General features: G+C 43.5%; 1 protein-coding gene across 1 annotated transcript; it reads right to left on the bottom strand.

The window, feature by feature from the left end:
* Positions 1–920: 920 nt before the first annotated feature.
* On the bottom strand, positions 921–23,920 carry LOC138799517 (zinc finger protein 692-like). Its single transcript, XM_069980810.1, has 12 exons — positions 23,843–23,920; positions 21,629–21,780; positions 20,245–20,276; positions 18,047–18,778; positions 14,944–15,159; positions 14,702–14,828; positions 13,081–13,251; positions 12,269–12,322; positions 8,205–8,283; positions 6,619–6,733; positions 5,405–5,504; positions 921–1,473 (listed from the first exon to the last, which is right to left on the bottom strand). The coding sequence occupies exons 1-12, from the start codon at positions 23,846–23,848 to the stop codon at positions 1,056–1,058; spliced, it is 2,202 nt and encodes a 733-aa protein (XP_069836911.1). The 5' UTR covers positions 23,849–23,920; the 3' UTR covers positions 921–1,055.
* Between the last annotated feature and the right edge of the window lie 868 nt (positions 23,921–24,788).

Here is a 24,788-nt window from a genome sequence, read left to right as displayed (position 1 = left end):
AAGTACGCCTTGTTGTGCTGCCCCGATGCAGCACACTGATTGGCTGAGTGGGTCGTCCAGCCGGGAACCCCCGAAGCAAGTCAGATTGTGGAGTTGGTAATGTATAAGCTCTGGTCGGCCAGGGGTTAAAGGGGCGGTCTCCCGACATAGTCGCAGCGGGATGACATTATCAGCTAGTATGGAATACATATTGGGGTGATGTGATGCAAAATCAATGGAAAGCAGTCCTGTGTTTACTGTGCAATAGTAATGAGGGCAGTGGGCAGAAAAGAAAGCTAAGAAGGAAAGTATGCAAATGGACTATGTAATCAGGGAAATGCATGATGGGAAATGTAGTTTCCTATCTTGGTTATATATCAGCTTTTAGAAAAACGTGTAACTTGGAAATGGCAGCAGCTAGAAAGGCAGGAGACCACTTAAAATACTCTGGGGACTTGGGGAGTAAGACCAGCAAGTATTTTATTTTTGCGCTCATTCCCTCAATACCCTAACCTTTTTAAATGGTTTCTTTACCCCCTCCATGGTCCTCTCTAGCCTCCTCATTGGTATGGCCTGAAATTCCAAATTCAATTACCATCACCATATCTTTTCTACAGGAAGTCTACATAATGCGGGAGGGGCTGCCTGGATGATCCTTAGATTGCCCGGATGGCCCATGGAAGAGAACAGCGCTCTGCTGCTGGCGCTTCTATTACACAGAGTGCTGGCCTATTGCACATCATTTTTATTTGATCATGTTAAAAGACCATGATCAGCCGACATTGTGCCTTGTTACCTTGTGTAATTGACTCCATAACCATGTTTTAGCTTATATCCTGATGTTGTATGCCAATGTTTTGTTTTATGTGCTGTACTAATATTACACTAACATTTATACACATTTACATATACATTGAAGAGTGACAGTGAATAAGCACAAAAATTATTTATTCCATTTTATCCAGTACTTTTTGTCCAATGAGTAGAGTCCTACAATGAAAGATCACTGTAACCCACTTCTGGCTATCATGATTAGCTTCCCTGTTAACATGCCCCATATTGTGGCTGGTCTGAAATTACACGACAATCACCAGGGATATTTCTGTGTTCCCTGAAGTCTGAGGGGTCTGCTTGGATGCTTTGTGCACACTCTCAGGTAAGTCCAGGTATTCAGGAAAGAGAGTCTCTTTTGCACTGCTTGAAGCTGTTGCTGCTATCTCCTGGTCAAGGTCCTTTGTCAGTTTTTCTGTGTGATCATCTTTACAGATGGCTTCAGCTTGGCATGCATTATCCATGGAAGAGGTGACGTCTTGGGGTCCTGCCTCCCGGGTGTCTGGGTGCTTGCGACTCTTGTGAGCAGCAAGATTATCCCTCTTCTCAAACCGCTGACCACAAATATCACAGGGGAACTTATAGAATGAATCAGCATCATGTTTCTTCATGTGCCAGTTCAGAGAAGCCTTCTGTCTGCAGGTAAAGCCACAGAACTCACACCTAGGAAAAGGAGAGATTAAATAGGGTTTAAATCCTATAATGATGACAATAAAAATATTTACTTATATCGTGCCAACATATTCTGCCGCACGTTACAATTTGGAGGGTGCATATTCCTCCAAGAGGCTTTACAATGCATATCTAATCCTAACTGCCTTGTGCTGTGACAGGGTTTCTAGATATAGCTTCTTGTGGACCCTTATGTGCATCTACCTGTTTTTATTCATAGTAGCATTCTTGATATCTAAAGTTGCAGTCAGGTATTGTTTCTGTTACCACAGAGCTAAAAGGGGACGTGGGGTCAACAGGTGATATGCAAGGGCCACATGAACATTCTAGCAATTTTCATGCAGCCAGGGCCTTGTAATATTGAGCTGTGTAACAGGCTCTGTAAATGAGCAGCTCAGGCTAATTTGGCATGCTACCATTCAAGGCTACAGCTACTCCACCCTGTATGAGCCCTATGCTGTCAGACTTCAGAAAGTAAGCAGGTGCTTGGCTAGTCCCTAAGCGGGAGATCACTTCATATACAGGCTTAGGCTATATTCACACTACGTATATGTCCGGCCGCGGAAAATATGCGTATACGTATGAAACTCCGGCCGGGACTTTACGCAAGTTGCGGCCGGATACGTACGGACCGCAAACTTACGCCCGTAGTGTACTTACGCTTCCTGAGCGCTCTTCGTAGCGATCTGACAGCGGTCTTTTACTTGGAAATCTTCGCGTAGCCCCGGACACCCCACAGAACCTTTTGGATCGGCACAAAAAGCTTTCAAAATGAAGAAATCACCACTCCGTACGGGACCGCATGTTACGCTACAGGCGTAAGTTACGGCATTTTCATCCTTAAACAATGGTCTGGTTCATTTTTTACGGCGCCGCATACGATCCGGGCGTTAGTTCGTACGTAGTGTGAACTGTGCAGCTGTAGATCGTATACTTTACATTGTACGCAAACTACGTAAGTTTCCGGCCGCTTATTCACGGAACGTGCTACGGCCGGAAACTTACGTAGTGTGAACCCAGCCTTAAAAGATACAGCTTATGCTGGGTTTACACGGAACAATAATTTGCCCAATCAAACGATTAACGATTTTGAAGCAACGATTTTGTTTTTATAACGATCAGCGTTTAGATGGAGAAAAATCGTTAGAAGATTCGTAAGTTATTGCGATCGTTTTTAAGATCTTTTAAGCCCATTTTTTACATAGGGTGAATCTTTGAAGGACTGTTTACTCGAATCGATCTGCGAATTTTTAGCGAACGACGATTTGAGAACATGTTGAAAGATCAAAATGAACGATTTTACGCTCATCGCTTGATCGTTTGCAGTGTTTACACGGAACGATTATCGCTCAAATGCGATCGTTATTGCGAAAATTCGAGCGATAATCGTTCCGTGTAAACGCAGCATTTGTGTTGGCTGTCCATCTTGTTGTCATTCTGAGACCTAAGATCAGTTATAATTTGGCTTTGGCTGTCCAGGAATGATGGATAATACCCACCAAGGTGGTTATTAATATTTTTGCCAGTATTAGTTGGATCTTGCATTGCCTGAGCATAGGCTTATTATACGGAGAGGCCAAAGTACAGTATAGGCCTGTCCCGGCATGAGGCCACCTTAACATGGTGGGATAGTTTACCATTATTTTTATGGAGTTTTTTTTAGAAAGTGGGGGGGTTACTTTTAGCAATGTTCATATCTGTATTGGGTCTGTATCTTGCCATTAGTGGTGAGCTGTTGCATTTTTTGTGTTTGCAGTTTTGCAATAGCCAGAGGGCTTCAGGTTGCTGATTCTAAAGATAAAGGGGTACTCCTGACCCCTGGCCGGGGAAGGGTTGGTTGAAAGCAACAATGTCCACTTACGGTCCCAGTGCTGGGCCCACATCACGTTGCTCAAGTCCCTGGCCGCTTCCTGGTTTAGGTGGCCTTCTCCTGTGCTTCATTTATCATGATGGCGTGAATCATGGAACAAACCTACACCTGCTCCCGATGCAAAACGGATACAAAGCGGATTCAAAACGGATGTTTTTTCACTAATCACGGGGGTAGATCGTGGACTTGACACCCTCAAGTGCTTTTAAACCTTGTGTAATTGACAAAGGGGCACCTAAAGAAAGCCTGTCATCCCGGCTGCCGCGGTGAAGCCCTCCAGACCCCTGGATGGAGCCACCTATACTTACCCCTTCCTTGAAGTCCCAGACCCCATCCCGCTGCCGAGAAATCCCTGTCAGAAACCGTGCACACACTCACCAGAGAAGAGTCCGACGACCATAGGGAATGACTCATCTCTGATATAAGAGGCTCCAGCCGGGGTGACAGGTTCCCTTTAAAACATGCTAATCCAATGGAAAGTCACTCTATCTGTGAGGTTTATAAAGGTCCGTATTAAAGTGTCACTGTCGTTTTAGCTTTCAAAATCTAAATCAACAGTAGATGTGATATAAAGCAAGTTTGTAAGTTATTCATTTTAGTTATCATGAAAAACACGGCACCTGTTTTCGGACTCTTTTTTTTTTCTCAAAAAAAAAAAGGAAACAGTCAGTTCACAGGAATTCCTGTGTATCCCAGGCCATCTGAGCGCCGACAGAGAGAAGGCAGTCATGTGACTGACGGACACATTGAGCAGTGACTCTCTGTACTGGCCAGTATATTGCAAACTTGTTTTATATCACATGTACTTTTGATTTGGATTTTGAAAGTTATAACGACAGTGACCCTTTAAATGTACTGAGTCTTTAAAACCTTGCTACCTGGGAAAGCACTCAGATGGTCTGGTGGGTGAATAATATAACCTCAATAGCTGGCAAAGAAATAAATCCATAAGACAGGGAAAATGTATGATAGTGGGTGGGTCCCACAGCTGGGATACCCTTGATCTTGAGAATGGGACTCCTAGAGTTTCTGTCTGAAAAGAGCAAAGGTATGCATATTCAACCACTGCTCCATTGACTGTCTAAGCTAAGGGAATGCAGAAGGCACTGTACTTTATCATCTTTGGCACACCCACAGATAATAAATAGTGACCTATGTGCACTGCTGCTATATTCAGATGGAAGCTTTGGCAGTTCAGTTTTCAAGATTGTGGGCAGAAGGGGATATCAGTGATAAAATTACCCTCAGAATCATAGCATATTCCCCATCCTATGGATAGGCAGTAAGGGGGAGATTTATCAAACATGGTGTAAAGTGAAACTGGCTTTTCATTTTCAAATGTTTTCCATGTTTGATAAATCTCCCCCTAAGTGTCCATGTTCATTTTCTGGAAACCCTGAATGACAATGGCACTGGAACAATATTCATGAACCACAGGGAACGCCATATGAAAAACTGACATACAACAAATTTTACACAGACACATATAACAGCTATGTTTTTAAAGGGAAGCAATCAGCAAATTTGTGCTGATTGGGCCCCCAGAACGTCTGCACAGATAGACGGGTCTACTATTGTGTTGGGGGTTTCGGTCTCCGTAGCTTCATGTCCCGGTAAATTGCTTTGTAATCATGCGCACAGGGCAGAGGAAGAGCCGCAACTAATCATCAGAGCAGTGTCCTAGTCATAGCTTATTGTGCTCTGCCTTAATAATTGACAAACAAAGTTGCCACTGTGTCTGTCAATCACTCCCGCTGAGCATGTGGACAGGCAGAGAGCCTAGCTACGGATAGCTCTCCGCCCAGATAGGTCATGGCTCTCCCCCTGCCTCGGGCATCAGATTAAAAAGCGATTTTGTAAAGTTAAAAAATTAATAAAAATTTAAAATCACAAAAAAAGCGATTAACCAGGACATGGAGCCAGGAACCCCCGACATAATAGGAGACCCAGCTGCAAGGTTCCATTAAGAAGGAACAGCAAGAAGTATTAATAATGCCTATATGCAAATTACCCATATTATCTGGCTATTATACAGAGCTAGCTGTAACTTACTGAAGGGGCTTCTCCCCTGTATGAATACGTCGGTGTATGATGAGGTTGCTACTGCTCCGGAATGCACGTGCACAGAATTCACAGATAAAGTCCCTGCGGTCTGACAAAAATCAAGTACAAAACAGAGAACATTTTACTTAACACTAAAACCTTTGAGAGAAATTGATAAATATAATGTACCTGCTTTAAGAAACTTGGATGACAATCAATACTACTACCGTTACAGCTCTCACTGGGGTTGTCACCCAGCTTTCCCAGACCCCTAAAGCATCTCTCCATGTATGTGGTGATTCAATATCGACTCTAATATTACTAGATGCATAGGAAGACCTTCCATTTAGGACTCAAGGAAAACCTAGTGCCATCCTTTGTGTGATATCACTGACTGATCATTTTAGTTACCACCCAGAAACAGGAGAAAGAAGATTTTACAATCTGAAGGGAAAGGATGACTTTAAAGGACTTTAAAATTGTTCAGTGTACAGTATTAGTAAGTGTACTCACTGCACTTACTGACAGCAGCTCCATGTGTACCCCTTAGAGCTAAAATCGGACTCCCCTCCTCCAGGCTGTGTCCTGCTCTGTGGTGATTCTGTCCTTAAGATGGCTGACATGGAGGAGCATGTGACCATGCCCCTCCCTCTGTGTCTTCCGTAGAAATATACAGGCTCAGTGGAGGGCATGTGCATGGTCACATGCTCCTCCATGCTCACCCATCTTATAATGACCAGTCAGCATACAGACCAGGATGGCACAGCCTGAAGGAGGGGCGTCTGATATCAGTGCTGTAAATCACACAGGGAGCTGCTGTCACTATGTACATGTACTTTACGATGAACAATTTTAATATGAAGTGACAAACCCTTTTAAAGAGGACTTGAAAGAAAAATGTTTTTGCCAAAATTCAACTAAAGTCAAAAAGTTATATAGATGTGTAATTTACTTCAATTTAAAAAAATCTCAAGTCTTTCAGTACTTATCAGCTGATGTATGTCCTGCAGAAAGTGGTGTTCTCTTTCCAGTCTCACACAGTACTGACACAGATGCCACCTCTGTCCCTGACAGGAAGTGTCTAAAGAAGGTAAGGTTTTCTGTGCAGATTTGCTACTGCTTTGGTCATGGACAGATGTGGCAGCAGCGAGCACTGTGCAAGACTAGAAGGAATACACAAGTCTTTTTGACAAGTAGATTTTTTTGGTGTGTTCTTAACGTACCACTATGTCTTTTCTCGTGTTCTTTAAGATGCTTCTTAAAGTTAAATGTCTTCCCACACTCTGTCACTGAGCAGCGGAAGGTGCGTTGGTTCATGTGCTGGTATTTTTGATGATACTGAAAAGTTAAATGGAAATTTAAAAAATTATACTAAAAGAGGCTTTTAATACATTTTGTATGACTACTCCACATAATGATCAAGAATTGCAGCGCTATCTCTAGATAAAACAGCATTCCAGCTAGACAATTACAAATCAAATTTTGTAGACTAAAGGCCGTATTACAGTGCACGATAATATGTGGGAAGCGAGCACCGACATGTCAATTCAGCACTCATTTCCCCCTCATTCCCTGCTCTCTGCCTCTGTTATTATACGCACATAAAATGAGTGGGAGGGGCCACCCGAACGACCCTTAGATCGGTCGGGCTGCCCATAGCTGTGAGTGGCGTACTGCTGTTGCAACTCCTATTACACAGGGCAACGCAAAGCAGTCGCTGCACACATAGGTATCTTTCAGCATGTTGACAGACCTAGATCAGCTGACATTGTTCATGTTGGCTAATTGTTGCCTTTCAACATGTGCGACTAAACAATTATTGGCCTGAACGGGTAGTAATCAGCAAAGTAAGGCTGAGTTCGCACTACGTTTTTTGCCATCTGTTTTTTCCACCCGTTTTTGCAAAAAAACGATGCAATTGTGTGTATCCGTTTTGATCCCTTTTTTTTCGTTGACTTCCGATTATAAAAAAAAAGCAGTTCCAAAAGGCATCTATTTTTTTTTAAATAATATAAGTCAATGGGAAAACGCATCAAAACGGGTGCACACAAACTGTCTGCAAAAACGTAGTGTGAACCCAGCCTAGGGCTGATAATCGTTTAGTGTAAAAGGGCCTTAAAATGTAGGATGGAGGAGGTATCATTTCTAGGTTTATAAAAGTTACACATTGATATGGAGGACTATTTTGAGCCATTTAATGCATGTATGCTCATAGAATAAGACCATGGGGAGGAGCAGGGTTTTTGCATCATAAAGGTTAATTTTAATATCTAAAAGATACAAAGTATGCTATTAACTCCAGCAATGTTTTTTTGCATAAGGATGTAAAATGTAAATGGCTGCCCTGCTTCTGCACACTGTAACTAGCCTATTCACATTTGGAGTTTACAGCTAGACCAGAAGACATTTTCCTAATGCTTGTCTATGAGCCTCTCAGATGTATACTGCGAAAGTGACCTTTGGTCCACACAGCAGGCACTGTGGGAACTGGCAATACAGCAGGGACCACAGTCAGCACCATAACAGAAATCTGCATCAGCTATGGGGATATAGATTCAAGTTACACATTTACTGGCATGAATTACAATAAATTTGCCGGGCTTTGAGAGGCCACACCTCTTCACCCTTTGATCGTCTCCTTTCTAATAAGTTATGAGCATGGCATAAAATCCTAAGATAAAAACTGGTGTACACTACACTTTTTTGTTTCTTTTTTTTTTTTCTAAATAAATGTTAGAGACGTTAAAGCTCTTCACACCGCCCAGGTAACAAGAGGCTGAGGCAGACAGTGTCTGTCTGTTTTACTTACATTCAGATACTGTCGCTTTGAAAAGATCTTCCCGCAGTCATCATATTCACACATTAGCAGCTCCTGCGGTGTGGCTTTCCTGCAGAATATACATTTGACCATTAGTCGTATCTATACACTGGATGATGTGTATCTGGTGCCCAGGAAAGTGGAGGAATTGCCAAAGCAGCCAGACTGTGTCTTTTATTTTCGAACATGCCTCTGAAACGTGATTGGTTGTTAGATGCAACTACTCTACGGAACCTATAAATCTACTGTGTGATCCAGAGAGAGGCAAAAAACCCATATGAGGCAAATGCCAATTTCCCCATACAAGGGGAAAAATTTCTTCCAGAATGCAATATGGCAATCAGAATAAATCCCTCTTGAACATTTTTTTACATTAATTAATCTTTGTCCATCCATGGCCGCAAACGATTGCTGATCAGCACCGCTTGTTTGCAGTGCCTTTAAAAAGCACAATGAATCCATTTATATGTATTGCTATATGGCGCACATCTCCTTGTTCACACAGAGAGACAAGCGTTTGATAGCAATATATTTTGCCACAATACGAAAGATGAGAATCTGGCTTTTTCACACTCTTCTGTTGGCTGTCACTTTTTCACGTGCCAATTATTGGCCAAAGAAGCGTTTCTAGCAACACTCCTGGCCAATTATCGCCCTGTGTAAAAGGGCCTTTACTCTCTATTGTAGTACTTCTCTACTGAACAGAGCCTTAAGGCCTTATTCCATGGAACAATTATCGGCGGTCACGGTCGATAATCGTCCGGTCGAATTGACAGCAACGATCAGCCGGCTGATCGTTGCGATGTTTGTCTTTCAAACATGTTGAAAGACAAACGACTGATACAGCAACGATTTGCTGCTGTCGCTCCGTGGAATCGGAGCGTCGGCAGCAGACGCTGCTGTATCCTTTGGGCTGCCCGGACGATTAACGATCCCCCGGGCAGCCCCCCCACAGCCCCCCTAGACTCACCCGCTCGCTGCTGCCGCGTGAAATAGCGGCAGCAGTAAGCAAGGAGCTAACGAGCGCTAATAGCGCTCGTTTGCTCCCGTCAGTCGGCCCGTGGAATAGGGCCTTTACTGAAAACAACAAATGGATACTTGGGCCTCGCCAGACAGACCAAGAGGATGCTGGGGCCTCATCATCAGTGGTGAAAGACCGTACAAAAATAAAAACTACTGTTCAGTCTACTATTCATTTCTTTCCTAAACTCTCCATACAGCAAAACCGCTAGTTTATTCATCAGGAACAAAGTCTACATATAAAACAAGCGCCCACTCGTATGGATATACACATGTAAAGAATCATCACATACATATAGTATTTACAAAACCACAACAGATTGTAAAGCTACCTTTATTGATTTAACTGCAGAAATAAAAGGGCTTGCCCAGGCTATACTAACCCTGCTCACCTTCTTACCACTGTAGTTATGGCAGTTCACACTCCTCTCTTGCTTCCCGGGATGTTGCAGCCATGCAGTAACTGCCCTGGTCAGCCAATCAGAGGCTGCTGCAGTGTCTCACCTCAGTCAGTGATTGGCTGGGTAGGGCAATTCTTGCATAGTTGTGTAGTACTTGAGCAAGGGCACTTTAAACCATGGGCATTTTTCCTAAAGCTGCGTGGAATCAACACTCAACAACTCAACTCCCTACAATCCTCATTGTCCCCAATCTCATCCCTCACCTGCCCAAACACAGCCACACAACACTACCACAACACCCTGAAAACTACCCTAGACTCTGTAGCTCCCCCTACACTCCGCACACCCCGCCACAGATGCCAGCAGCCCTGGCACACCTCGGAAACTCGCTTTCTTCGGCGGTGCTCTAGGACGGCTGAACGTCTGTGGAGGAAATCTAGAACCTCTGCAGATTTCATTCATTACAAATTCACCCTCAAATCTTATTACTCTGCCCTTCACTTTGCCAAACAATCTTATTTCACCTCCCTCATCTCTACCCTGTCAAACAATCCAAAACGCCTTTTCGACACCTTTTATTCTCTTCTCAAGCCCAAAGTTCAGTCACTGACTTTGTGCTCAAGATTGACTCCACTAAAACTGCTCTCACCAAGGTGTCAAACGACCTCCTGAAGGCCAAGTCACAAGGAAACTACTCCTTGCTGATTCTCCTGGATCTCTCAGCAGCGTTTGACACTGTGGACCACCAGCTCCTCCTTTCCATGCTCAGCTCTCCTGGTTTTCTTCCAACCTCTCTGACCGCTCTTTCAGTGTATCCTTCTCTGGCCCTACTTCTTCTCCCTTACCTCTCTCTGTTGGAGTTCCCCAGGGATTAGTCCTGGGTCCCCTCCTCTTCTTCCTCTATACAGCCCCCATCGGACAGACCATCAGAAGGTTTGGCCTGCAATACCACCTCTATGCCGATGACACCCAGTTATATACTTCTTCCCGTGACATCACCCCTGCATTTCTACAAAATACTAGTGACTGTCTATCTGCTCTCTCTAACACTATGACCTTTCTGTTTCTCAAAATGAATCTCTCTAAAACTGAACTTCTTGTATTCCCTCCCTCTAACAAACCTAAACCTGACATCTCACTCTCAGTCTGTGGTACTAGCATAACTCCTGTGCATAAAGCTCGATGTCTGGGGGTAATGCTAGACTCTGATCTATCCTTCACTCCCTATATTCAAGCTCTTGCAGGCTCCTGTCATCTTCATCTTAAAAACATATCCAGAATCCTCCCTTTTCTCACCACTGAGATCGCTCAGACTCTGACTGTTGCCCTGATCCACTCCAGTCTTGACTACTTTCTCTAAGCTCTCCCCTCTCCAGTCTATCCTGAACACAGCAGCCAGACTCATCTTCCTCTCCAGCCGTTATACTGACGTCTCCCACTTGTGCCAGTCACTGCACTGGTTACCCATTAAATACAGAATACAGTTCAAACTCCTCACCCATAAAGCTCTCCACAACTCTGCCTCTCCATACATCTCCTCCCTCATCTCCACCTACCATCCTACCCGTGCTCTGCGTTCTGTTAATGACCTTACACTAAGGGCCCTATTCCACAGGACGATTATCGTTCAGATTATCATTAAATCGTTCGAATCTAAGCGATAATCGTTTAGTTGAATAGCAGTTAACGATTAACGACCGAACGAGAAATCGTTGATCGTTTAATAAGAGCCGGACCCATTTTTATAGTTGCTCGTTAGCAAATTGTTCGCATTGAATAAGACGTAATTCGGTCGTTCGCAGTACTGACGAACGCAATAGCGACGACCGCAAAAACAATCATAAGTAACGATTATCGTTCCATGTAAATGGGTGAACGATTTCAGGTCTTTTGCAATAGCGGTTGTTTGGATCGTTTATCGTTAACGATTATGCGAACGATAATCGTCCCGTGGACCTCTTCCATAATCAGAACCTCTCACTCCCGCCTCCAAGACTTCTCTCGTGCTGCACCAGTTCTCTGGAACTCCCTACCCAAAGACCTCAGACTTATTTCTAACACCCCCACTTTCAAGCGTGCCCTAAAGACTGCAGGTGCACTTATAACATTTCCTAATCTCATCTTCCTCTCTGCTATCCCTTCTGCATCCTTTCTATAATCTCTTTGGTGCCATCTACTTTGTACTTGCTACCTTAGCTCAGAAAATGGCTTGTGACTGGCTTGCCCAGTCACCTATAGGCACTTTGAGACTCTATGTACAATGACTGGAACATCAACAAATAAAGCCCTTGTTGCCACTCGTGTCACCGCCAGTAATCCCAGTCTGTACGCTCTTGAGAGCAGGTCTCTAATTGTGTATTTTTAATTTTATCTTAATTAATTCATTGTATAATTTAAGTATAACCTGTATTGTATTTATATATTTAAACAAGCGCTGCGGAATCTGTTGGCGCCATACAAATAAATATTATTATTAAAGCTACTAGACAAGGCCTTTAACTCCCTACTTTATTTTACTGTGAAGGGTTAACTGTTTTTGAATTTGCATACTTTTTTCATACATTGGCCTGCAACTATCTGACACAGACGTATTTTGTCTCTCAGGCCAAAATGTCAGATATTTACATGACTTACCTGATTCTCTTCTTACATATTTGAGCCAATTCTTCGTCTATAAGTGATTTGCGCCTGGAAAAGATAAATTAAAGAAAAAATAATATTATTATGCAATTCTGTTTCATTCCTATTGTAAGCTGATCAGGAAGAATTTTTCATTTTAGTTTACATTCTCTTTTTAAAGCAACTGTACCATCAGGCACTGGAGGTGGGCCGGACCACCTCCAGTGGGAGGAAACCCCCTCCCCTCTATGACTCGGCTCCATTGATTCTAATAGAGCCACGGAATAGAGGGGAAATTGTTTCCTCCCACTGGGAGTGGGCCGGCCCGCCTTCAGTGCTTCACCCCCATGGCCCGATGCCCATGAATAGAACTGTCCCCCTCCCAACCCTTATGTCTGCTTGATTGACAGTCAGTTGGAAGCCCTATTTCAAAATCCTGCACAATTCTTAAGCACACTGCGAAAAAAAGGTGAAAATTCTGAGCGGAATCCCCGCTGCAGACCCTGCTCGGAATTCTGCCTGCCCTCAGTATAGGGTGCCTCCACTGAAAGAATGGACATGTAAATTCTTTCAGTGGTGAGCCACAGAGACTAGTGGTACCCTATAATTAACATTGAGGCAGGCGGAATTCCAAGTTGAGTCCGACTGTTTTCCTCAGTGGGAATGGGCCCTTAGAAGCACAGGTCTGCTGCAAAGACATTTGACAGGTAACCCAGCTCAACAATGCTTGATTCTTGCTTGGTGCTGAAAAAGGGATCATGAGGCTGTATGTATGTTTCAGTAATGCAGATCGATTTATGGGCATAAGCTTGTAAATTTGTACTTACCGGCTTGTCCTTTGACCCCTGCCCTGGCTACTCTGGGGCTCCTGTCCTTCATGTTCATGTAGTTCCATTTGGGTGTTCCCTTCCTCCTCTCTGACAGTTCTTGACATTTGTGTTCTCTCATTCTGTGGCTTTGGCGGAGGCGCTTCCTTCTGTTCTTCGACAGCAGCTAAACTATAGGTAAAGAGAATATAAAGAGAGAATATAAACAATGCATTTGCATTAATAACGCATTTCAAAGGACAGCTGATTTTTCCTCAGGTTTATACACTGTTATAGGCTAGAAGCATATAAATTGAGGCAGACAGTGGTCAGCCCTGGAAGAAATTTGTCATGTAATGGAAACCTGTACACAGTGATGTCATTCTGTGATACTTAAAAGTCCTGGGGTTATTTAGGCTCAAAAAACATGGCCACTGTCTTCTAGAAACAACAACTATCTTGTCCTCAGTTATATGTTTATACTTTAAAAAAATTTGGATCATTAATCTGTGGGTGCAGTAACATTGTTTCCATTGATAAGTATATGCAACTGGGCAACTCAGAGAACCAAGGTATCTAGACCATTTTTCTCACAAACCTGTATTGGGCTGAGCAGTTAGCTCATTGGGGATCCTGAATAAAATGATACTTAGGGTGCCTTTACACAGAGAGATTTAGATTTAGAGCTTGCCTGTGTGAATCAAACAGAAGGGCAGAAGTGTATATGTTATTCCTGCACATGCTTTCATCACGGTTGGATAACTGTGATCTTATAACATGGAGACAGAAAGAGCTACATATACAGAGATAGCAGGAAATGGAGAGACAGAGAGTGAGGTGAAAATTGATAGGTAGAGAATAGACAGAGAGAGAGACAGAGATAATAATGAACATTTTGATAACAACCACCCAACTTTTCCAGGTGCTGATCAACCAAGCTTAGAAAGTAGTCAGCCACTCACAGGAATTAGGATGAGTTGAACATGTGTCTGCACCTAGGAAAGCAGGGTGATGTACAGTGTGCACTTACCCCTCACTCTCTGTCTCTTTCCCTCTTCTCTTACACTTCACCCTTCTCTGTCTCCATTTCCAGCTATCTCTGTATATCTCACCCTATAAACCTCTCCCTCTCACACCCGTTCAGCACACATGTTGTTATAAGATCACATGAAATCCTGTGCAGGAATAACATATACACTTATGCCCTTCAGCCCGATTCACACATACAAGCACCCTGCTTTCCCAGGTAGCAGAGTTGTGCAAACAGTCAGTAACATACAGGTATATGTGAGGTAATTCCACTGGCCCATAGGAAAGTAGAGGACTTGCCTGTGTGAAGCTAACAGGAGTATATTGTAGCTTGGATTGATATATGAGAGATTCCCTCAGTACAACATGCCCACTGACAGGCTAACACAAAATGGCCGCAGCTAGAGATAATAGGGGTCAACAGTCATAGAAAAAATAGAAACTACAGAACATTCTGGGCAGCAGCTGAGAGCAGAAAAGTGGCTGAAAACAGCAGAACAGATTAAGCATCCATATGTGAGTAATGTATATGTTGGGGAAAGTAATATAAATGTGGGTAAAGTACCCCTTTAAGTATGAATGTAGCAGCATGCCAACTCTTCATGTCTCTCACCCTTCCAAGTTCTCTGAAGGCGTTTTTTGTCTGGTAACATCCTCGGTCAAGGACTCCTGAATGTGACTTATCCTTTTCAAAAGACCGGTATTTGGAGCTGATCCAAAAAGTACATCAGCATCTTGGCCTACAGGAAGAAATTTTCCTTAGAAATAGTTTTTTTATGTGCACACACACACACACAGATATATATATATATATATATATATATATATATACTCTAATTGATCACTGTTTAGTACCTTTCACATCACTGCTAACTCTGGTTACACTGCTTGTAAGCAGAGCTTTGAATTGAGATACTCGTTCTCTCATATCTGTTTTTGTGTGACAACCTTTGTTACCACGAGGAGACCTTCTACAAGGATAGGACAATGCTGTCTTTGGTTCATTCAGTAAGGCTTGTTGGTAGGACTGTGAGAGCTGGTTACAAGTTTTCTGATGTCTGCATGTTTGACCTAGAAAAAGGAGCCGACAATGTACGTTAAAGGCTATGACCAGAAAATGACCTGTCAGAATATCATTTTTAAGAATTTTAGGTGATTTTATTCGCTTACAGTAACTGTTTAAAATAAATCTTGAAACCTTGCAGTTTTTACTCTGGCCACTAACTGTTATAAGCTGTAAGAGACCATTTTTAGCAGGACCCTCATTATTATCAAAGGCAAGGTTAGAATGAAAGGTAATACCTATATATACATAACACAGGATCCACAAGAGGTGATGGTCACAGCTCATCCCCTCTTCCTCCCAGGAGAGGAGCAATGGAAATCCATCACGGACCCCTAACCCCTATGCCCACAGACATCATCTAATGGTGCAGACACAAGACACCCCAATGCATGTTGCAGGTTCGGCTAACTTTAGTACTAAAGGGGTTTTCCAGATAGGGAACAAGTAAGAGATTGAAAGTGGTCCGACCTCTGTACCCCCCACCCCCCTGGCCATTTCCATATCGCCCCCAGCTCCTTTGTTTTGTATAGAGCCACATGTACGGCATGTGACCCACAGCTCTATTCATTCTCTATGGAGTCGCCCGGAAAGAGCTGAGTGCTGTACTCATCTCTCTCTGGCAACTCCATTCATTCCCTATACAGAGGTCGGACCCGGTCCCCATGATCTTTTACTTGTCCCCTATCCTGTCCTAAGGGGCAAGTAAGTTTTAAGTTGGAGTACTTCTTCAAGTGTATGGGAACCTTCAGTCGGCAGATTGCTTCATTATTACCTTTCAAATGCGGGGTGGCCACACAAACCATCCAGCAATCATTTGTGAAGCCATGCTGCACATTTGTCGAGTTTTGTATTAAAGGAGTTGTTCAAATGAACTGGTGCCAGAATGTGCCAGAGATTTGTAATTTACTTCTATTAAAAAAAAAAAACTCAAGTTTTCCAGTACTTATCAGCTGCTGTATGTCCTGCAGGAAGTGGTGTATTCTTTCCAGTCTGACACAGTGCTCTCTGCTGCCACCTCTGTCCATGCCAGGAACTGTCCAGAGAAGTAGCAAATCCCCTTAGAAAATCTCTCCTGCTCTCCAGACTGTAAAAAATACACCCCTTCCTGCAGGCCATACAGCAGCTGATAAGTACTTGAAGACTTGAGATTTTTTTTAATACAAGTAAATTACATATCTCTGGAACTAATTGATTTGAAAGAATTTTTTTTTCCGTGAAAAACCCCTTTAAGCTCAGAAAATTTGTGGCAGTTTACAATATCAGTGTATCCTCCTATTACACGGAGGAATGCACGGCCAGTGATTTTTAAACATGCTGAAGGACAACGATCAGCCAATGATCAGCTCCTCAGCTAATTCTGTCTTTATAACACAGAGCCTGATTTGGCAGATAATCGCTATGTGTAATAGAGCAGTAAGGGTCCTTTGCGAACACAGATTTATCTAACAGATTTTTGAAGCCAAAGCCAGGAATGGATTTGACAAGAGGAGAAATTTCAGTCTTTCCTTTTTGACCTGTTCTCGTATAGTTTTATAGTCTGTTCCTGGCTTTGGCTTTAAAAATCTGTCAGATATCTGTGTGTGTAAATGGACCCTTAGGGCCCTATTCCACAGTAACGATAATCGGCCGGATCGGCCCCATTTGGCCCGATTCGGCCGATTATCGTTCGGTGAAATAGAGAGAACGATCAGCCGATGATCGTGTCATCGGCTGATCGTTCATTTAGGGCCAGACCTAAAATCATCGTTCCCCCACCGCGCATCGCTACGGTTGAATAGCGGTGCGCGGCGGGCGACCAACGATTTGAGAAGAAACAGCAGCAGCATCATCATACATTACCTGGCTGCAGGGCTTCTTCTCTGCCCTGTCTTCATCCCCGGGTCCCGCACGCTCTATCTTCTGAATGGCCGGTCAGCTGACGGAGCGCTCAGCCAATCACAAGCCGGGACCGCCGCGACCTGTGATTGGCTGACCGGCCATTCAGAAGATAGAGCGCGGGGGACCCGGGGTATTACTTCTCATTTAGTTGTTTGTGATTGCAATCTGCTAAAAAAATAAATAAAAAATGTTACAAAAAATGATACATTAAAGTGCCAAAAAAGTGTGGCCCAGGCAGTTCAGAGCATAAAACAGCATTCAAGGACAGCTAAATGAAAGGTAATCTGTGTATCCTTTCCCTAAGGGCCCTATTCCACGGGCCGAGGAGGGCCCGATCAACTATGTAAACGAGCGGCGATCTGCTAGATCGCCGCTCGTTTACTGGGCCTATTCCGCGGCCCGATGATCGTTGAGCGAGGGCTGCAAGGACATCGTTACCGATGTCCTTGCAGCCCTTGCAGCATCATACATTACCTCGCTGCAGGGCTTGTCCTCCGCTCCGTCTCCTCCCCGGGTCCCCCGCGCTCTATCTTCTGAATGGCCGGTCAGCTGACAGGCCACACTCATCCAATCACAGGTCGCGGCGGTCCCGGCCTGTGATTGGCTGAGCGTTCCGTCAGCTGACCGGCCATTCAGAAGATAGAGCGCGTGGGACCCGGGGATGAAGACAGCGCAGAGAAGAAGCCCTGCAGCCAGGTAATGTATGATGATGCTGCTGCTGTTTCTTCTGAAATGCGCGGTGGGAGAACGATGATTTTAGGTCTGGCCCTAAATGAACGATCAGCCGATGACACGATCATCGGCTGATCGTTCTCTCTATTTCACCGCATGATAATCGGCCGAATCGGGCCAAATGGGGCCAATCCGGCCGATTATCGTTACTGTGGAATAGGGCCCTTATTTAGTCTATTGTGAAGTCTGGTGACCACTGTGCAAACTGCAAGATTTACAGAATAATTTTTCATTTTATATTCTAATGATATATGCTCTTTAAGAATAGCTATCAGACTTTACCAAAAGTAGGCGTTTCAGGCTTCTTTTTGGCTAGGTCCCTGGAGATGCTTTCCTGGATATCTTCTGATACCTGGACACTCTGAGGTCCTGTATCTTCAGCCTCTGAGTCTTCAATTTCTGCTGATGGAGCTGGTAATTCAGGTCTTATACTTTGGCTGAAACCCTCATCAGATGTTAGTTCCTGCTGCTTTTTTGAATGATTGGTTTTCAGTGGTCCTTCATTTCCGGGGGTCATGTCCTGCCTCTCTTCTGGTATGTACTCAGTTATTCTCCAACCATCATTACATTGCTCTGTCTGGACATTGTCTGGACAAGTATAATGAGTTTTATCTCCACAGGACTTGTTTCTGCATAACCTTTCTTGTATGTCAGTGCTGTTTGGTTCTGTCTCAGGTCTCTGAAGGCCTTCCCTGTTCTCCATATTAACCAATGGTCCTTCTTCTACAGTTACCTCTTGTCCGACTGTCTGGTTTTGTTGCATGGATGAAAGGTTTGTGACATCTTCCATTTGGTTATTACCACCAAGTCCTGTGCTATGATCATGTGGATCCCAATGAAACTGATGATCTTTGCAACCCCATAATAGAACTGGTGTTTCAGAGGCTTCTGTTGAAGTTGGCTGTGCCAAGATGGTAGGGGGAGAACTACAGTTTCTACCATGTTGGTGACATAAGAAAGCCAGACGATGAAGAGATGGGACTGACACAGAAAGCAAGATGACAGCTTTTGGAACTATTCAAAAAGAAAAAAATATTATATAAACAAAAATATATTCATATATATATATATATATATATATATATATATATATTATACATACAGACAAACAATCATTTAGATCATCCCAACAATGGGAGAATTAGCTTTAGGGTTCATTTACCATCTGCTGCGAATCCTGTACCCATAAAACTCCTATTACATTGGCCGATTATTTCCTAAATCATACAGATATTGCCCTGTGTAAAAAGACCAGTGATCAGCTGACAAACAAACAAATGCTCACAGGCTGAGAATCACTCGGTTCTGACGTGTCAGAAAATAATCTGCTGTCAACTGCACATCTCCCCTTGTAAGAGGTGATGTGAGATTAACACTAAAGCCATCTTTTGATAATTACGGCCATAAATAATTATTGTGACCATTAATTACCAATGTTATTATCAAAAGACGTATGTCAAAAAAGATGGCCGCAAAACCATAGTAAACCATATTAAACAGAATATCTTTTTTCTGGAAACAGCACCACTCTTGTATTCATTTGAGTCTGCGTTTGAGCTGCATAATTCTACATAATAGGGCAGGCACAGTAACGGCCCTTTTACACAGAAAGATTATCTGACAGATTATCTGCCAAAGATTTGAAGCCAAAGCCAGGACTGGAATTGAAAAGAGGAGAAATCTCAGGCTTTCATGTATGACCTGATCTCTCTTTATAGTCTGTTCCTGGTTTTGGCTTCAAATCTTTGGCAGATAATCTGTCAGATAATCTTTCTGTGTAAAAGGGCCCTTAATCAATAAGTAAGCTAGTATGCTTTGCCATAAACTTAATAAAAGGTGGCCTACCCCTTTAAGTCACTGTAGTGAAGTAGAATGAATGATGGGGCCATAATGCTTTACTGTCCGATTCATTTTAATGAGGTAGTGGTCAACAAGGAGCTCTGGAGACAGAAATTTTATATTTGATAGTGTCGATGGGCTCTGAATATGACACTTTGCATTCTAAGTTACAGGTTCTTACCCCTGGCCCACTGTTGTATAGTTGTACCTTTCCTGAAGCTGATGGTGGATGCCAACTTTAAAAAACTGCTTTTTAATTGTCAGCGAAGCGTCAAGGAGACTGGCACACCTCCTTGTTTGGTCTCACTTCCCAACTTCTTCTGTACTGACGAACAAAGATCTGTATGTCAATCAAGGGGGGCGGGGCAGAAATGTGAGGGCAAGTAAGGAGGCATACAAGGCTTTGCTACTCAAGCAGCTTGGCACTGTGTCCTTGACACTTACATTATAAATACTTATATTTATAATCTTGGCAACCACCACTATCAGCTCTAGGAAAGATATAGTTTGCTTGTATACCATAACAGCTAGCTCCTAGCAGTGAGCAGAGCAAATTCCCTTCAAATTACTACATATACTCTCCACTTTTATTGGAGTTCTAGGTTCGTGTCAGCCCTTCAGAGACAGAAACTATGTCTTACCTGGAGTCCTAGGGCTGGTAACTGTCCTATAACTGCAGAGAAATAAGAAATTCTTGTCAGACTGTTAACAATGAAAGCACTGTAAGGGTAGCTTCACACGGGCGGGCTCGCTGCGAGATTCTCGCTGCGAGCCCGGCAGGTCCTGTCAGTTTCCATAAACTACATACTTGCTGCGGACCGCAGCGAGTATGTAATTGTACCGCGCTTAACCCCTTCTACTCCCGCCGGCTCCCCCGCTGTAAGCAGCATACATTACCTGTCCTTGCTGCACGGGTCCGGCGTCCTGCTCTCCCGCCCGGCCAATCAGTGGCTGCGGCTGGGCAACACACTAATTGGCCGGACGGGAGAGCAGGACGCCGGACCCGAGCAGCAAGGACAGGTAATGTATGCTGCTTACAGCGGGGGAGCCGGCCGGGAGTAGAAGGAGTTAAGCGCGGAACAATTACATACTCGCTGCGGTCCGCAGCAAGTATGTAGTTTATGGGAACTGCCAGGACCTGCCGGGCTCGCAGCGAGAATCTCGCTGCGAGCCCGCCCGTGTGAAGCTACCCTAAGTAAACAACTGTTTAAAGCGAATGTACCATCAGGTACATTCGCTTTAATACGACCCACGGATAGATCGGTGCCGGTGCAGCGGTCCATTTTTTGAACCGCTGCCCGGTTCGCGTGTATGGCGCCGCTCTATCCATCTGTTAAGTAAAACTGGCTCAGTTGCCCCAATCAACCAATCAGATTCTACCTTTCATTTTCCAAAGAGTCTGTGAGGAATAAAAAGTGGAATCTGATTGGTTGCTAGGGGCAACTGAGGCAGTTTCACTTTACACCATGTTTGATAAATCCCCCCCATGGTGTTTTTCCATAAAAACAACCTTAAAGTGCCATGAGCAACAGTTCTAAATGAATCAATTTTTTTTGCAGAAAAAATGTTAGCTGGAAGTCCATAGGGAAATGTTCTTATATTCTTCAATAGAGATCATAGAACCTCTTATAGCTGTGTTTTAGGATTGTACTGGGTTTCAGGAGGGAGACATAAGGCAATCAGTAATGTCTGACATACCACAAGTTACTTGAAATGACAATAATGCCTCAAAGAATGACATATCTTGTAATGAGAAAAACATAGTATTTGTATACAAGGGTTTTATTTGCAAACCTCATATACTACACACTTTTTGGGCGGAAAGAAACACTACAAAAACTGGTGACATTTGGGGACAAGTCCCGAGACACTGTAATGCTCTCTGAAGTAAATAGGGCTTTATGATAAATGCAATATACTGCGGCTTAATATACAGTATCGAAAACCACGAAATCCTGGTATTGCACTGTTTTTGCCCCCTATGGTATCAAACTCGTACTGGAAATTGGGTGCATCTTTACTGACCTGTCCAACAAAAATTTGGCAAGTTGAGAGTGAAGAGAAAAACCCAAATGATCTTTCAGGGCACACCATTCATCAAGGTGAGAGCCAAGACGGACCCTGCACTTCCCTCGCTGAGCATCTAGAAGACGCCTCTTCTCACGCCGAGCTGCTTCCTAGAAGAATATGGGCATTTTAAAGCTAGGTTTAACAATCCCATCATCTTAGGCTGGGTTCACACTACGTATATTTCAGTCAGTATTGTGGTCCTCATATTGCAACCAAAACCAGGAGTGGATTAAAAACACAAAAAGGATCTGTTCACACAATGTTGAAATTGAGTGGATGGCCGTCATTTAATGGCAAATATTTGCTGTTATTGTAAAACAACGGCTGTTATATTGAAATAATGGCCATTATTTACTGTTATATGGCGGCCATCCAATCAATTTTACCATTGTGTGAACAGAGCCTTTCTGTGTTTTTAATCCACTCCTGGTTTTGGTTGCAATATGAGGACCACAATACTGACTGAAATATACGTAGTGTGAACCCAGCCTTATACAAGTAATGTATATTTATTGCAGACCTATGAATATGCTTCAGCATACAGAGTATGACTATGTTCCCACACAGTATTTTGCAACTAAAACCAGGAGTGGATTGAAAACGCAAAAAGGCTATGCTCACATACTGTAGAAATTAAGTGGATGGCTGTCATTTAGTGACAAGTAACAGCCATTATTTCAAAACAACAGCCATTGTTTTAAAATAATAGCAATTAATTGCCATTAAATGATGGCCATCCACTCAATTTCAACAGTGTGTGAACATAACCTTTCTGGGTTTTCAGTCCACTCCTGGTTTTAGTTTTAAAATACTGAGCAAAAATACTGTGTGTGAACATAGCATAAGGATAGATTTGCATATGAAGAAACTGGCACAGATTGGTAGGAACCGGACGACGATTTGAAAAATGGACTGTCCCACCGGGTTCTCCCCATCAGCGCTGACAAGTTGATATATCTTTTTTTTTCTTCTAATATCCTTAGTAGTACATTCACTTTAAGGCCACGTTCACACACTGTATTTGCTGGTAAAACAACAGCCGTTATTTGCAAACAGTGCTTATGTGAATGGGACAACGGCCGTAGTGTATGTGCACTGTATACGCTACGGCTGCTGAAAATAATTAACATGTTTATTTTCTCTACTCTATCTGCCCCATAAGCAGTTGTTGTTGCAGGGAATTGAACTCAGGACCCTCAGTATGGGAGGCAGCACAGTTACCTCTACTAACATGTCTATTTTCTCTACTCTATCTGCCCCATAAGCAGTTGTTGTTGCAGGGAATTGAACTCAGGACCCTCAGTATGGGAGGCAGCACAGTTACCTCTACTAACATGTCTATTTTCTACTGTCGCAGTTTGGTGGACATCAGCCGTAGAAAATGGTCTATGCTCACAGTGTAAAGTACGGCTCCGGCTTACTTTACACCGTGGTCAATTGCCCGGACTCCAATTAAAATAAAATTATGTTCATCCGGCTGATACTGCAGTATCGGCTGGGTGAACATGTAAGGCCCCGTTTACACGGAGCCAAAACAACGGAATTCTGCGGCAGAGTGTCCTGCAGTTAATGAATGGGAGGGCTCCTGCCGCTCTCCACTCAAAGAGATGACATGTCAATTCTTTGAGCGGAGAGGGGAGGAAGCGGACACGCTCTCCCATACACTTACTGTGGGACTCTGAGCACAGCGATATTGCACCATTTACCATTTGTGCTCAGTGTGAATGGGGCCTAAGACAATGTCCGTTGTTCGTACACAGTGTGAACATAGCCTCATTATTGCCTATGAGATATCCAAAAAGGCTCCAGTAATATGCAGGGGTCCAAATACTCTTATTCATTTAGTATATAGTTTATGTCATAAAGTACACACAGTGCCATTTAAAGCATATAAGCAGAGCTTTCCATAGCCTTGGCATACAGATCCAGCCCCCCCGCTATAATACCCCGGATACTCTTTGCTAATGCTATAATAATGCAACCGATAACATATCCCAGCAGGGAACGAGTGAAGTGTAACTACTCCCAGCTCCGCCCCCTCAGCAAGATGGGTCTGCCGGAACTTATTGTCCCTATCAGACGGCGCTGATTAACCCGCCGTGACGTCACTCACCCGGGGCCTGACTGACTCTTTAAAGTAGCAGCGCGTCGAAACCCCACAACCCTCACCTGCATCGCCCTTTTAAGAGGGGGGTCCACCACTCCTCGGCCCAGCGTTGATTCAAACTCGTTGTTGATTAGGTTCAGTGACGTAATTACGTGGGCGTGAGCTAAAGGACGTCTCACGTCACGTGCTCAGTTTAAAAATGTCCACATAGCGCCATTTTAACTAAGGGAAACCAGTAGTACTGCCATGAGGTAACAGATTGAGAAATGTTTACAAATAATCCTGATTATAATAATCCTTGTTGTGGCAGATAAGTACATGTGGTAGAATAGTGCAGCCAGGGTATAAATACTGAGCATAGATAGGCGACTGCATATAAAAATACTACTATATGTACTCAGCATTGGCTGTTATGGGGTCTATGTTCTCCAGGTTCTAGGCAGGTTCTATGTAGGGTGAGTTCTATTAGCTTTGTACATTTGGCGCCTCTAATTTCAGGCAGATTTGACAGGAATAAAAAATTGCCATTTTTCCTGTTAAAAAGGAAACAGACCATGCCAGAAACTAATGGAAGGGAACATAAGTGAAGAAGAACAAGCACCGATCCTGAGCTTCACAAGGATCAGTCAGTCATGTGGCTGGATTGTTTGTGCGGCTCTCCATTTCATAAGGGTGCGTTCACACTGAGGAATCTGCACGGAGAAGTTCCTGTAAAATAACAGGAAACTCATCTCATTACATGACAAACGTGTTTTGTAACTGAGGTAGGAATGCCCCTTTAAGTACTTAACGTACTCGCTGCTTCCATTTATTCAGCAGATTTAGTGAGAGGTGTCGTCTCCCTAAAAAATCTGCCACTAGGCAGAGCTGGCCACGCACAGAACAGAATGTCTACCCCAGCTTGGACTTGGAGTATTTATGTGCTATGATTTATGCCAGCTCTGGACTCATCAACAAGGTGCAGAACTTTAGGCTTTGTTCAAACACCGTAAAATAAAATAAAAATAT

Source organism: Dendropsophus ebraccatus, chromosome 8, assembly GCF_027789765.1.
Source record: "Dendropsophus ebraccatus isolate aDenEbr1 chromosome 8, aDenEbr1.pat, whole genome shotgun sequence".
Lineage (NCBI taxonomy): Eukaryota > Metazoa > Chordata > Amphibia > Anura > Hylidae > Dendropsophus > Dendropsophus ebraccatus.
Note: the sequence above shows the minus strand (reverse complement) of the source record. Positions and strands in the feature narration are given on the sequence as shown.